The 16,344-nt window shown below is 35.8% G+C and overlaps 2 protein-coding genes across 2 annotated transcripts; both read right to left on the bottom strand.

Annotated features, from left to right (window-relative positions):
• Window positions 1-1,731: 1,731 nt before the first annotated feature.
• LOC128230767 (metalloprotease mig-17-like) lies at window positions 1,732-4,100 on the bottom strand. The gene is made up of 5 exons (XM_052943208.1): window positions 3,900-4,100; window positions 3,332-3,451; window positions 2,885-2,936; window positions 2,342-2,491; window positions 1,732-1,956 (listed from the first exon to the last, which is right to left on the bottom strand). Exons 1-5 carry the CDS (start codon window positions 4,098-4,100, stop codon window positions 1,817-1,819), a joined length of 663 nt encoding a protein of 220 aa, XP_052799168.1. The 3' UTR covers window positions 1,732-1,816.
• Window positions 4,101-10,285: 6,185 nt separating this feature from the next.
• LOC128232745 (uncharacterized) lies at window positions 10,286-15,710 on the bottom strand. Its single transcript, XM_052946466.1, has 5 exons — window positions 15,561-15,710; window positions 13,871-14,106; window positions 13,444-13,570; window positions 10,973-11,165; window positions 10,286-10,696 (listed from the first exon to the last, which is right to left on the bottom strand). Exons 1-5 carry the CDS (start codon window positions 15,632-15,634, stop codon window positions 10,505-10,507), a joined length of 822 nt encoding a protein of 273 aa, XP_052802426.1. The 5' UTR covers window positions 15,635-15,710; the 3' UTR covers window positions 10,286-10,504.
• Between the last annotated feature and the right edge of the window lie 634 nt (window positions 15,711-16,344).

Raw genomic sequence — 16,344 nt, 5'->3', positions numbered from 1 at the left:
GAGTGCTTGACAATGATGGTCAGTCAAGTTGGCGACCAGGATGCATGGTATTTTGTCGAAGTACGAACTACCTAAGACATAGTAAAATACATATAGACCTAGTTCCTTGATGAAGGAAGTGGTGTGGTTATTGTCTTATAAGTTTAGTGAACGGAGTATGGCCAGAAGGCTAGACACATTTGTGTTTCAGTAGGTGTCGCTGGTCCAAACAGGTTGGGTACTTTGTCACCGGACATGCGCCCTATAACGTAGGCCAGACATATCGTTTAATAACTTTACTAAGCACGTTTCAGTTCAGAAAGCGGACTGATCAGTTCCCAAAAGTATATACAGTGGAAACTCACTAAACCGGACAAGGGTCGGACTGGGCAAAATTTCCGGTTTAGTGAGGATTCCGGTTTAGTGAGGATTTGATGTACGGAGTAAGTTTACTCAAAATATTAACTGAGTTAACCTTTAAAGGCTTTTGTCCTCTAGGGACAGTTCAATTTTCCGACGTTTAGACAGTGGTTGAGACATGATTAAAACACTTGCAAAAGTGATAAGCTTAATTAAACATTTCTGCGTTTTTATAATCATCTTGAAATAAAACAACTCGCGTAATTTAATGCTTGTTTAGTATGTTTGATAGTTTAATTAACGCACCGCTCTAATTTGATTGAATCATAGAAGTCTTTAGATAAAACAACCCTCCAAAATGATCACTAAATAACCGTTTCTAGTTCTTTATTTTCTGCAACAAACAAATTAATGTTTCAATCAATTTTCTTTTCACAAGTTTGATTATCGTTTGATTATCGCGCGACAGTCAATCCACAGCGCAATCATCATTATCGATTATCGAGTTAACACAACATCACAGGTGTAATATTTAACGACGCACCGGCTGTCAAAATAAAGTGACACGCTATTCGCGAATACCTAATACGCAACATTATTTTGACATGTTTGAACAAATAAACGTCCAGTTTTGTGAGGTAAAATTACGTTGACAACTAACAAATTTTCTCGATTTTTTGTCCGGTTTCCGGAATTCCGGGGTTCCGGTTTTGTAGGGATTTTTTTACATTGAAAATATAAGGAGAAAACCGGGACTCTGAAAAAAGTCCGGTATCCCGAGGATTCCGGTTTTGTGGAGATCCGGTTTAGTGAGTTTCCACTGTATATAGTTCCCGAAGTATTTAGTACACGGTGGTCAGTCTGAAAATCAGACAAATATATTATGCAAGAATATATAAAATAATAACATTTGTGCAAAGATATTTCCTGTTTAGATAGCTGGGTAAATAAAGTGTATCCATTTCATATTGAAACATTTGGCAATTAGATAAAATAATATATGAATCAGCAGACATCCGTTTTAAGTAAATAAAGAATGTTTACCTTCAAAGTCGACCCTAATATCCGAACAGGATTTGCAGCATTTGGTTGCGACCACCGGCGTGTAGCAGACATGTGACCCATGTCTATCTATATACCACGGACAGCTCATGCCACTGGACACCACATGGACATTATCGCACGATCGATTTTGAGAAACAATAGGTGTTGTTGTTGTTGAGTCTTTGGCAACCTTCTCTTCCGTTGGCGTGAAATGTGTCGGGTTCAAATGTTTGCATTTAAATATTTTGGATTAAATTTTATTTTAAAAGCATGGCATCCGATGGGCTGTGCATCTAAAGATAAAGTATTGGTGCGTGCTAGAATAATTGTAACACAATTATGCCGGCAATGATAAAGGATGACTGACTTCAATGTTAATTCGACGTTCAGCACTTTCGTGCGTTATATCGTCTATGCAATTTGTTTGTGTCTATTAAATATAAGTGCATATATTTGTGCACGTACCTGTCTGACATGTGTGGCAGCAGTCGGTCAGGATGGAACTGCTAGCACCCGTCGTTTGCGTGCAGTGCCAGGGGCGACAACCTTGGATACGGTCTCCGTATGCGCAATCTGGGGTAAAAAGAACATATTGAATATATAGAGCGATGTTTAAATTCCAAATCCAGAGATATTCATACAATTGCACAACCTTGCGATATGATAATTGTAACCAACTGTGTACACTTGAATGAATGAAAAGAATGAGGTTGAAGGGGTGTTTAGCCGGCATCTTTGTTTCATTGTTAGGGAAAGTCCAAATACATTATGCAGTGTTAGTCCTAAAGACATTATAAAGCAGATGAGTCATTTGGGCATTACCGTTTTATTGCGGATATATGACTAAATTCTCCTTTATTTTCAATCCAATTGAAATAATGACTGTTTCATGCAGTTCACTTGATTTATTTCATACGCATGAAAACCTGCCTTTAGTAAGATTAATAAGCATGCTTACTTGTGATGGGCGTGGCGACTGCTGAACATGAGCGACAGCATCGGGCTCGGACCTTATCCTGGTAGCAGTAAGCTGGCCATTGGTCAGCCAGCTCCGCGCAAGTCATCGAGTTGAATGCAGGGCCTGGTTGGTCTCCTAACACGCACGAGTCTGGAAATATAAATAAATATAAACCACTAGCTGGAAATGTTACCGCTTTAATAACTAAACAACTAAAATAACACTATCTTTACAAACTAAAGCAAGTACGCTATACCATATCAAATTTACTGTTTTCAGAAACAAATTATGGTCGTTTGAAATACCGTTTAAAGCATATATATTTAAAAAAAGAGAACAGAACAAAACATAAATTGACATGATAGAAAAGGATATAGTTATTGCATTAGACACATTTACATACATGAGTTCAACATTGGGTCCAGCTTTATTGCATGTTTTTGAAAAATGAGCATAAACTCTGAATGCGCACGGCAGTACCTTCTTCAGACAGGAAGTGATGATTTTACAATTATAATGGAGTTAATTTATAATTTGACAAACCTCTGAATTCGGGAGCCTCGTTTGAGAATTCACATTCGCCGTGAACGCACCACTGTAAGAATAGTTGTAGTTGTTATCTTTTTAGTTCATTACAAAAAAGCGTATATTTAAAAAACGTTGAAAATGAGGGACGTATAAATTGATTGTTAATAGGGTTATCATATTAATTAATTTCATAGATTGAAACATGGACTTACCCACTGATGTAAATGCGTTTATCATATTAATTATATAAACAGAAACAGAAATAACAGATTGTAGTGTTTATCTAGTCAATGTACGCTTCTTAAAATGAAACAAAATGAGATTCAAAAACATAAAATGTAATTTCATTAAAGACAGTAAAACGATTTTAACAACTAAATAAAAGAATTTGCGGCTTATGCTGTTTTTGCAAAAACAAAACAACTGCGAAACATGTAAAGGCTGAAAAACCTTTCTCCGTACCCGTTTGTGCCCACAGGAAGTACCCCTGGCGGCCGTGTGCAGCACACAATCTGTGGGAGAGGAGGGGTCCCGACAATATATGGCCTGACACAGTGTGGAAGCGTTTCCGAACTCGGCACCCTGTGAATATACAAACATGTATTATAATGGTAGTATACTAGTAATTATCGGACTGTTTTGTATCCTTTCTGTTGCCAAATATTGTCAATGTTTGGGGTTTGGTGGTCTTATTGCCAAGTTGTTGAAGGTTTTAACAACTTGGAAATAAGTTGGGCTTTTTCATATGTCGCTCTGTGGTTTAGGAGGGGAAGTCGTGTAGAGCGAATGAGGCTTTCAAAAACAGGGCCTAGTTTCACAAAAGGACTGAAGTTGCATTGCAAACTCAGCAAGGCTTATATGATACCCTGGTATCAGGTTATCAGGTTATGATACGCCGGGGTGCCGAGAATGAGAGAGACCTACATGATGATAGTCTTATAAAACAGACTTATCGGATAATTGGTTGTCAGTGTGGGGGATGGGGTGAGGGTAAACGCTATGTTATTATAAAAACGCTTTCACTATTTACCCTACATAAATACGACCCATCTCCCCAGATAAGACGACACTGCTGGTCCGGGTCATACGCCTGGCCCGGTAGTTCAAGGTCATCGTTGTGACCAGGATCAGTCGGCAGCCGGAAGTTGGCATCAGGAACGATGGCGGTTCCTGTCGAGGGTGGGCCAAATAAGCACGTTTGGTCATTCCTGAAAATGAATGTCAATAGCATTCGGAACTCCTCGGCAACTACGTTAGATAAACTTAAAGCTGCACTCTCATAGGATTGACCATTTTAACTACTTTTTATTTTTTGTCATGGAAAAAGCAAATTTTTGCATAAATATCTGCAAACCAATAATCTTAGATTGCTGACAAAAAATAGATCGTAGATTCTCATATTTCTGTTCGAAAATTAATGTTTTATGGCTTAAACCATTTCATTTTTTTAACTTATATATAAAAATCTGCGATCTGATGTTTTTGTCAGCCGGTCTGAGTATGACGCAGATTCCAGCTCATCTGAGACTTCCGTCTACATCATTCCACAACGAAGAGGCCATCAACCCGCTCCTGAACCACCCACAAGCGTCAGTTATGGCAATACCCCATCTTCTGCTTCTTTTCCATCACGTCGCTCCATTCAATCCCCCATAAACTCACTAAATAGTCCCAATGCCCCCTTTCTTGTCCCCTCTTCTATTTCAGTGACCCCGCCGGTGCCTACTCCCAGGCCGAGCCGTACCAGGCGTCCTCCAGAGCGGTACGGAGAGTGGGTATCTTCACAGATAGCGGAAGACGTAGTTATATATATTTAGTGTTTTCTACTATTCTAATTCTGAACACAGTGGTATGTTTTTTTTATTTTGTTGCAGTGCTGAAGCCATTGATATTTCATTGCTGCAATTGTGTTTATTTCGTTTTATACTGTTTTTATCTTTCTTGCTTTGTGCTAAGTTACATATGGTTTTCACATATATATGTATTTCTTGGCAGATACTGGGCAGTGGTGCTGATCGTAGGCCTGACAACCCTACGATGGGATCAGTATCATTTATTATGTTTTGTATGTGTTTATTGTTGCAAAATAATTTTCACCTATACATCTTTTTCAGTGAGGAATGATTTTCTCATTATTGTTTTCATATATTTTTCACTTGACGTGATTTCACTTTCATGTCATATTAGATGTTCATCTTTTAGAAATATTATGTTTAACATTGATAGATTATTTTTCAGTGTGAAGCCCTTTTTATGAATTTTCAGGTAACACCAGGTTCATCAACTTTTATCTTTATGTTAACACTCCTCTTAATAAAATTTTTCATTTAGGAATGTCGGAGACATTTTCAACTAAGAGGGGGAGTGTGTAGAATAGGCCAATTTCAACTATAACTCCACCCCAACTGTCCTGTTTGTTATTGTCACTTGTTTGTCCATGTGATTCTCATGTTTATGTAAATGAGTGTATGAGGTTATGTATGAAAGTGGTCAAACGGGTATATTTATATTTAACTAACAGTTTCATTGGCTCTCCTATTTTTATCCCACCGCCCTTACTAATTTTCTAGGTTTCTCTAATCATTCCCAACCTAAACGCACAACTGCAAAGTTGTCCGTATATAGTTTATACATTCAGTTTCAACATAACTGTCTGAATCTTATTTAAACGATTGTATCGTTTCACAGCCTGGTGAGTTATTATATATAATTACATAGATTACTATTAGTCGTTCGTTTGTATTAATTAATATCTAAATAATAATTAAACCCGTTTTGTATTTGCTTCTATTTTGTTCAAACACGTGGCCATTGTATTGTACCTTGTATAATGTATTTTAAACATTTGCTTATTGTATTATATTATATTTTCGTATATATTATTATGCCCCCTTTTGAAAAAAGTGGGTTTTGCACATGTCGGTCGGTCGGTCGGTCGGTCGGTCGGTCTGTCTGTCTGTCGGTCGGTCGGAATACCAAATGGTTTCCGATCAATAACTTGAGAACGCTTTGACCGAGGGACCTCATACTTGGTATGTGTATTGGTCATCACCAGCAGATGAACCCTATTGATTTTGAGGTCAGTGGGTCAAAGGTCAAGGTCAGTGTGACCTTTACATGAAAAACGGTTTCCGATCAATAACTTGAGAACGCTTTGACCCAGGAACCTCATACTTGGTAGGTGTATTGGTCATGACCAGCAGATGGACCCTATTGATTTTGAGGTCAGTGGGTCAAAGGTCAAGGTCAGTGTGACCTTAACATGAAAAACGGTTTCCGATCAATAACTTGAGAACGCTTTGACCCAGGGACCTCATACTAGGTAGGCTTATTGGTCATGACCAGCAGATGAACCCTATTGATTTTGAGGTCAGTGGGTCAAAGGTCAAGGTCAGTGTGACTGTAAGCTGAAAAAAGGTTTTCTGATTGTCCATATTTTATTTAAGTGTCCAAATCCTACTAACAATTTGGCTCCCAAGGGGGCATAAATGTTTCACTAACATCTCTTGTATTTATAGGTTCTTTCTACATACTGCTTATTTATACATACTGGTAATAAACAGTAGAACCCTGAGAAGTGTTGAGTTTACCACCACCTTCTACATATACAACTGGTTTTAATGGATTTTCGCAAAAATTGGCTCGTTCCAAAACAAAAAAAAAATAATAATAAAAAATAAATAAGTTGTCAAAACATTCAATCTGTGAAAGTACAGCTTTAATGACTTAATACACATGTTACTATATATAGTAACATTTTAACGTTGTCAGAATAGTCATTATCGGCGCGGCTGTACCATAATCATCAAAATTGATAATAGCCCTGGGCTATTATCAGTCACGTGACCGATAATGACCCTGCGATTGTCCGCACGTGCAACGTGACGCAATTTCACGTTGTTGAAGATGGCTGACGGAGTAGACATGGGTGAACGTACGCTCGAAAATTTAGCCAACAGGCTACTTCAACTGGATTCTGCCATCGAAAAAAATGAACATTTCACTGAGGCACAAGCCCGGCAATTCATTGAAGCAAAGAAAAACAATGCTACGGTAACAAAAACAAGGAGTGACATGAAAAAGGTGAACGATTGACTGAATGATGACGGCGAGACCCGCCAGATCAAAGACATTCCACCAAAGGAGCTAGATATTCTTTTATCCAGATTCCTGCTCAGTGTCAAGAAGACCAAGCTTTCGGCAGAGGCGAATGGCCCCGCTGCAACCAACTTCGACCCATCTACCCTGCGTGGCATCTTGTCAAGTGTAAAGAGACACCTGTCCGAGAATGGTAGGCGTATTTCTGCTTGTTATTATTATCTAAAACAACTAAAGTTAATATATTAACACCTTAATAGTTATATATTTTATAGTTGCCTATAATTTTATGCACAGACTTTGATTATTTTAATCATAATCAACTCGTTTTGCAGAGTACGAAGGCGATGTCATGGGCGGAAAAGAGTTCAAACTCACACGGGACACGCTAAAAGCGAAATGCGTGGACTTGAAAGAAAAGGGACTTGGCAACAAAAAACAGAGAGCCGATCCCTTCACTTCCTCAGAGATTCAACATTTCTACGAAAAGGAACTTCTTGGAGCCGGTAAGTTTGGCAGTTAATTGATTGTTTACATATCACTAAGCAACAAAGACAAGGGAGACAACTAAAGCATAAACAGAATGACATAAGCCGGTCCCCGGTATTCAAAAAAGCCTACCTTTATAATATGTATTGCGTGGTAATAATGAATAATGGGTAATTATTATTGTATGACGAAATTCATGGATTTTATGTCTGTTATTTTATATTTCTTTAACCTAATATATATTTTATAAACATTCATTACTATATTAAGGTAGAAAAAAGAAATCTATATGCATTTAGAGTGAGTTTACAGTGCAGTACATTGTTAAACAGTAGAGAACATTATACAACATAATAATCAAGCACATTTTAACTGTGTAATTGTTTCAAATGGTATACATTTCGAATTAATTACAGCCTCTCCAATTTCCCTCACAAATACCATTTGGCTTAACAACACCATGCACCTTGGATTGCGAGGAAGACAGGAGCACTTGACCATGTTGTGGGGGGACTTGGAATTAAGCCAGACCGCCGATGGTGTGAGTTACTTGGCCTTCACGGAGAGGGCGACAAAAACAAGAAACGGAGTTGCTGGTGACCACAGGCAATATGTACCTAAGCTCTTTGAACAGCCAGGTAACCAAGTAAAAATAGCATTGTTATAAAAAGGTTATTTTTTCTATTGATTACAGAATTAATAATTTATATTATATGTATATATAAATAAAGAATACTTGTTTGCAAGAAGGCGACAACTAACCAAGTACATTAAATGTTGATTTATATAGTGTATGCATAACAGTTATATAACTTATTTCTTAATTTGAAAGTATTACGATTAAACATGGCTACGTTTCTATTTAGTTTAACATTATCAGATTGCTTCAGTTCAAATAAATTTGGTAGTATCTTCCAAATATATTTGACAATAAGTGTGTTTCTTAAGTCATTAAACAGAGGACATTCAAAATAAAATGAAATGAAATGACTTAATATAATAATTTTTGTTCACGTGAAATATTAAACTTGTGATTATGTACACTTGTAGATATATATATATGCACACAGTTGTATGTAATTATTGCGAGTTGCATGTATAGTATTACCGAAATAAGATAATTGCTTTGTAAGACGTTAGAGTTGAAAGAACATTGATGGTTAAAACACGATAACTGTGTACATGAATACATCTTAACTAACGATTCAGAGTGAACAAAAGAAAATACAAAGAAGAATCGCACTTAAGATAGATGAGACGAAGAAAACAAAGTAAAACTGAGTCGAAGAAAACAAAGTAAAACTTAAAATCTTAAATACCTGAAAATATATTGATTTTTCAATAATCAAATCCTTTCAGCTGCACGTTTAGCTAGATGTATCCCCTTTCCATACGGAAAATATTCGTGAGCCATGCAATCGACTGAATTAAGATAATATCTTGTTTGTTTAAGTAATGAGTAACACTTTAAGAGTGGGTTTTATTGCACTGAACTTCAATGCATTATGGTTGTATTGCTGAATCCCTTGCTATCCGTTGTAACATAATAGGATGTATCATTTTCCGAGAAAAAAGATATTATAATTTAGTTAAGTCGGCGTTTAATCCATGGTTCACATATTCATAAAGCTCGAAGGATTTGGTGAACCGTATCAATGTTAGTATTTATTCAGTAGTATTCACTTCAAAGTTTCAATTTATTGTAGTATTAAGGAACACATAGCAGGCATAGGGATATTGAATTTCTTCGTTCAATTTTTAACAAGTCCGTGTTTATACAGGGAGATATGCATAAACTGAAAACTTAGAAGTGTCGTCTATTGTAACAGCCCTATAATAAAGAAAAACAAACGCCAACCATGGAATATTTGGCAAAAGCGCCGACAAGAGTAACGTCAAAAACTAAACCGATTTCTGACTGCTGACTGTTTCAACTGATTTTCAAGAGAATCTTAAGCGCGGCTATGTATTGCTTCCAATCGTATTTTGCATTTTAAGCTACGTTTTATAAAATCTAGCTCAACTGAAAAAAATAAGTCTACTATCATTTGAATTCGTTATATCTACTCGAGTGTATGTATTAGAAGCGACCCTCTTAAAATGACCAGATATTTAATGTCAATATCGGACAAAAACAGCAGCAGAAGGCACAATTTTACTTTACATTGCCAAAATGTTCTTGGAGGAGGACACAAACCACTCTGTCCGCATTCACACCATATGTATTCGGTTAATGGTGAGGGGACATTTGTCACAATGTTCGCCCCGAAGCTGCGTTGCCTCTAACGCCAAAGTCAGGGTCCGCCATAGATTAGACATATTTCTGTCGTTTGTTTACATTTAAACTGTGCGTGTTTTCTTACTGGCACTACTGCAATTAAAGAGTATCCCATGTTCATAGGTACGGCTCCTAGCGTCCAATGTACACACTTCCTCAGGCTGTGATGTGTCCACACACTTGGAACTGTCAAATATTGCCATATAGTGCCAAATTAAGATACATTCTCTGCAAAAATAAAATGTTTTTCCTTCTTTCATTCAATTTTAAAAATAATATTGATACTTGAACACAAGCATCATTTTGTATCTATAATTCTATATTAAAAACCAAGGGGCAGATAACTGTAGTGTTGAGCTAGGATGGTTGATGAATTATAGAATTCATCTTATCCATAATAGATGGGAAAACAAAACCCTTAACCAAACGAAGCTCTTACACATAAAAGAAAAGTATGATCATGAACTACTTTTCAGTTATAAAACCTTTTGCACCAATATACACATAATTATAAATCAATTAAAACAATTAAAAATACAATTAAGCCTGCGTAAATATATTTTTATTAGAATAATATGTGCATTTTTATTATGTGGTTTACATCGGCTGTATGGACGATCCACACGAACATATCTCACATAATTATATAGTTGACATACATGTAAATATAAGCTGAAGAAAAAGAACCAGGTAACGCTTATCATAAACATAATTTCGTATTGTCGTTCTTTTGAAACATATTTGTTTCAACTGCCATGGACACATTCCTTCTAGATTGTCTTGATGGAGCCAAAGAAGTTAACCTCTCCCATCATGCTCTTTGTGTAGACTTCCAGTGCCTCGTTTCTGTTTATTACCCCTTGAGCTTCAGCGTTGTTAATCAACGTTTCGTACTTGGTTACTCCGGAACTGTCAGGACTAAAGTTTTCCTGGACCCACTTGGTGTACACGCCGAAATTGCCCTAAAATGATTTTGCAAAAGAAACGGCATAAGGCTGATTATTGTGTAAGTTTATGATATTTGCCTTAGGCTGATACGTGGGCTTTTTTATTTAAGCTAAATAAAATCCCCCATAAAATATTCACCTTCTCAAAAGTTAGGTTATATAGTTCAATATGAGTTTGGCGCGGGACCATATTCGTGTAACTTGACATAGGTCCTTTCAAAATACAATTATTGCCTATTTAATGGTCATTGACAAGTTATAATCTTCAGTTGATAAGCGGAAAGTGCATACTGTATCTGCTGCAATCTGCTGTCCAATCCATGGCCAAAGCTTTGCACAAGGTATGAGGGCAACCACGAAGTATACCGAGTTGAGGTTCATGGCTACATTGTGTTCATGGGCAATGTAGGCCGAGCAAGCTTGGCCTAGCTTTATTCCGGATGCGTCCTCAATATGCCAGGTATTGAACAGTGCTTGGTAGTATCTACAGAGAAATATAGATTGATATAAACGTACATGTATGTACAACAAAAAAGTTCAATGCTTTTTTGTGTATGTCGCCAATGTTCACCGAGCAAGCATCTAGCCATATAGTAGACGAGTCTTCTATATGCCTTGTGTTGAACAAAGGTGATAATGTATAAATAGTTACCCAATGGATACTAATTTAGTTCATGGAACATTGTATTTAAGGCCAATGTACACAGAGGAATTATCGACTAGACCATATGGATATGGTGGATATTTGTTAATTTCAGTGTAAGATTGTAATTTATTTCACGAGTGTCGGGCAAAACATATTTTCACGATTAGCGAAGCCACGGGTGAAAATATAGTTTATATGGAAAATATAGTTTACTCGTGATCATAGAAAAACTATATTTTCCTATGACACTCGTGAAATAAAATACAATTTTACACTGAAATAAAACAAAAATTCTGTTTCTTTAATGCTTATTTTCCGAGTTTTAATTTATTTTCTTAATTACCCCCTTTTTTGAAAAGGGTGTTATTAACGCCGCTACCCGTGAGACGCCCCTCACGCAAAAAAAATGGCTGTCAATTTTCTATTTCCGGTTTGTTGAGAAAAAGTTCTCTGATATTTATTTTCATAAATGATAATTCGCTTCTTTTTAGTGCAAAGATTTTATGAGCAGTTATCAATGAAGTTTTACAAGTACATCTATGTTCCAAAACATAACGAATACACTTTTATTTTAAGCGTGGCATGCATACATAACCAAATAACTACGCCGCCAATTATTGAATGAAAATTTGATTGGGCGAATATCTTAGCAAAACAATTGCAGATAATCATTGGATATAAAACATGTTTCTTAGTTTAAGAATGTGTTTCATGATACATGGATATTCAGTCATCTTACTGTCAGAGACCAGTATGTTTCGATTGAAGACAGGTCGTTTTCCAGGTAATGACAAGACTAATTTTGATGCAAAGAATCAAAGGCGTCGCGAAACAGGACTAAAAGGAAGAAGATGCAGTTTAGTTGCATACCATCACATTCCAGTGATACCGGGATATTATCAGATAAAAAATCTCGGTATAAAATTCCCACCTATTTATTGCCTATTAAAGGTATGATTATCGGATAAAGATATCTTATTTGCTGTTTTTGTATTACAATAAGTATATTCAAGAAGCCGGACTGTCTACCTATTGATACATGTTAATTATGTTTTTAACATATTCAAAGTCATAGTAGATTATTGTTGACATTGATACCGGGCCTATCGATACCGGGATTATATTACCCGGTACTTACTGTGACGAAAAACCCGGGATCAACATAATCCTGTACCATAAACTGTCATACCGGCTTTTCCCAATATCGATACAATGTACCGGGTTTTAGCACTACCCCGGAAGTATATTAACTGTAATTCCTGCCATTTGATTGGTTGACGGGTTATCGTGTGAGCCGACATGAACCAAGCTGAAAAAACCCCGTAGCCATCGAATTTGGGGGCGAGTTATTTAATACCCATTAATTGTGCCCAAAGGTTGGTGAAAACGGTATAAAACATAGGGATTTTTGTGTGTCTTGATTGTTTTTTTATCAAACACATTTTATAGTTTTATTTTACAATACTAATTTGGCTGGTCCATTTTGTTCACGTGATCCTCCATGGTACAACATTGATACCTATCCCAAACTGACGACGCGTCCGAGAAGTTCGTATTAACGTATTGCAACGACAAACAGTTCAGAATACATTTGAACAATGATATAACATTCTATTTATTTTCGAACAGTCGTTTTCGTCTGTAATTTGTTTGGTATGAAAGCAAATGTTCGAACATTAAGCTTCAATATCAAGAAAACGTTTGAAAAATGGGATAACCAGTTTTCTAATAAACGGTAAGTTGTTAATTTCCAAATATATTAAGTTAAATTTAAGTAACATTTCTTTAAATTTATAATGTTTTTGTCAACATTTTCTAGTTCAGTATTCTGTTCTTATCAAGGGCAAGTAACTGCAATGGATTTTAAAAGTAGTTCTGAAAGTTAATATTTTCAATCCTTATTTTGTAGTGGACATATCAAATTGATATTTTCACTGTTGTTATTTCACTGATTAAACTCCATATTTTATCGAAAAGTATGAAAGAAATATGAATAATGTGTCAGTTCTATGAGTATATTACATTCGTTGTTAGTATAAGCCTAACAAGCTTTATGAAACGTCAATATAATATTAAAAGAACATGTCATGCATAAAGTGAAGAAACAAACACTTACTCCTGGTATGATTTTAACGTTTTCTGCAAGAACTGTTTAATAAACGGATCTGTTGCGTTTGATTCGGCGATAGCAATGTTGTTTGATGCCTTATAACAAAACACGGAGTCCTGTAGCATATAACCTCCTGAAATGTTTACATAAGACATTAATGTTACACTTGGTAAGACATTTACTTATGTTTTTGCAGCAACATAATAATGTACTATTTTATGGAAAAGTGAAATACTCTCTATATTTATGTTGTCTGTTTGTTTGATTTTAGGTATTCACATATATAAACGCACTGCATGTCAACAAATTATTTGAATGTACTTTGATATCCTGGTTATATGGTGTTCTGCTTTTATTGTTTGTTGTATAAAATGTACTCAAAACCATCATTTAAAACTATTTCTCTAAATTTGAATCGTCATCGTGTATTTACCGAAGCCCTCGGGGTTGAGCGAAGCGTTCCTAATTCCTTGTACAAACCCGGACTGTAATGCTTGGTTGTGATGCTGTTGCGTCTGTTGCCAAAGGTACTCCGAGAGCAAGGTCCTAGGGGCCTTAAGACCTCTGGCATCAGTGACATCAGCAGCCACCATGAGGGGGCTGGCATCCAAATGATGAACCAAGTGGGTGGCACTGCGGGGACTTCTTCCGATTGACATGGTCGAGGGGCTTCAGTAGATAGGTAAACATTTTCTTATAATACTGTATAAATTGAAAAGGACTCTTCCTCGTTTTGTTCGAGAGACATTAAGTGTTTTGTGAAATATTCTTAAGGTAGGTAAAATGTCATCTAAGAAGAAAATAATTGATCACTAGTTTCTTAAGATTGGAAAAATGTGGCAGAGACTGTACCATCTAGCAGAAAATCAGAATTGCTGTACGGCATATAGCAATGTTTGCCTCGGAAAACGCCTAAAAGCAAAGGCTTTATTTTATTTCTTTGCTTTTTTTAATTACACATGACGCAGTCTATCCCGCTTAAGGGCCCGCTCTCCGGTATCCCGCTTTCAGGGCCCGCTCTCCGGTTCTTTTCTTGAATTGGATTGGTTATCTAGCTACCTTTGTTTTTTCGTTGCTATCTAATCCAAAGTTTTAAACACCATTTGGGGAGAAAATCTTGTCAGCTAGTCCTTAGAATAGAGTAGGACTTATTAATTCCTTTCAATGAATTATGTCTAGAACCAACAATTGCGCGATAGTATAACGACCTGACATTCGTAAACTCCAGAGAAATAAGGGAAATAGTCGGCTTTGACGAGTTCATGTGTGGTTTATATTAAGGAATTCACGGGTTGAATTAGGGCTCTTGAAAGCTTCTCCGTACCCAACTACCCCTTAGCAAACATTGCCGGCTAAAATAATTTCTTGGTTTAAGCATCTTCCGCGGCAAACGCAATTTTTCAAAATAATAACAATTAACATTCAAATATTGTCAACACCCGTTTTAAAGTTGACAAAATTTAATATGTGTTTATATGTTAAATAATCATCAAAAGAATCATATCGAATAAATCTGCCGTGGTCTAATGGTTAAGGTGGCTGACCGCAATTCTAGAGGACACGAGTTCGATCTTTGTTGCCGGCGAAATATGTTTTTTTCTATTATTTTTACCATTTTTTATTTTCTGTTTTATTAGAAAAATGAGAAAGTATCTCATTTATCATATGATATGTATTACAATATTTCCGTTCAAATTCTATATTAAATTACATTTTAAAAAATGCCCCTTGAACTAAAACTTGGCTAATTTGACGCAGCTAATGGTGGTCAAATGCGTTTTGAAACCATGTATTAAACTGGGCGCATCTAGGGAGAAGGTTTGTATTTTGAACTTGTTTTTCTCACAACCAAATGTTGTTATTTTTGCCAGATGGATACATTTGTTCTATTTCAATAATATTTAACAATATGATTAATTCTTGAGTCATTATACAGAGGACGTTCAAAAATAGAATAAAATGAAACTTGTTGATCTACATATGCACAACGGTGTATATAATTATTGCGATAATTGATTGCATGCTATTACTAAAATATGCTAAATTATTTTGTAAGACAGAAGAGTTGAAAGAACATAGACGATTGAAAACACGATTCTTGTAGTGTATACATTTTAACTTACGTTTCAGAGTAAACAGAAGAAAAGACGAAAATAAATCCAAATCCAAATAAAGATAGATGAAACACAGAAAGCATAGTAAAACTTAATATTTGATCTTAACTACTTGAATATCTTGATTTTTCAATAATTAAATCGTTGGTGTTGCACGCATAGCTAGATGTTTTCCCCTTTATATACGGACAAATATTGAGAATTGTGAGTCATGCTATTAATTAAAATAATATCCTGTCTACGATTTCAGCTGAACTTAAATACATTGTAGTTTATTGCCCAATCCTCTTACCTAAGGTTATTATTATAATTTAGTCAAGTCAGCGTTTTATCCAACGTTTACATAAAAAAATATTCATAAAGCTCACATTTAACAACTACGCAAAGATAGCTCAGACTATAAAACAATTGCAGGAGAGAATTTAAAAGCTCTGATCACCTAATGGAAAAGAGAGGTTTTGACAAAAGGAAAATTTCACATAATCTTTAAGCTTTCTTCTCGATTCGGTTCAATTGTAAGTTTAACATATATTATACTGCCTTATGCTGATGTTTTCTGCATTGTCTTACCTATGATTATGGCTAATGTTTGTTATGTATTAGTTTGTGGACTTTTAAATAACTATTATCAAAACCTAAGTGTCTTTTGTCATTCGTATTTGATAATCTTAACTCTACCAATGAACTTAAGAACGCATTTTGTTATGCATATAATGGGTACCATAAAGTAAAATTCTAATCAAAGTAATGTTATCAAATGTCACTTCACAAGTCAATGTGCATTTATGAAATA

Source organism: Mya arenaria, chromosome 4 (genome assembly GCF_026914265.1).
Source record: "Mya arenaria isolate MELC-2E11 chromosome 4, ASM2691426v1".
In the NCBI taxonomy this organism is placed as follows: domain Eukaryota; kingdom Metazoa; phylum Mollusca; class Bivalvia; order Myida; family Myidae; genus Mya; species Mya arenaria.
Note: the sequence above shows the minus strand (reverse complement) of the source record. Positions and strands in the feature narration are given on the sequence as shown.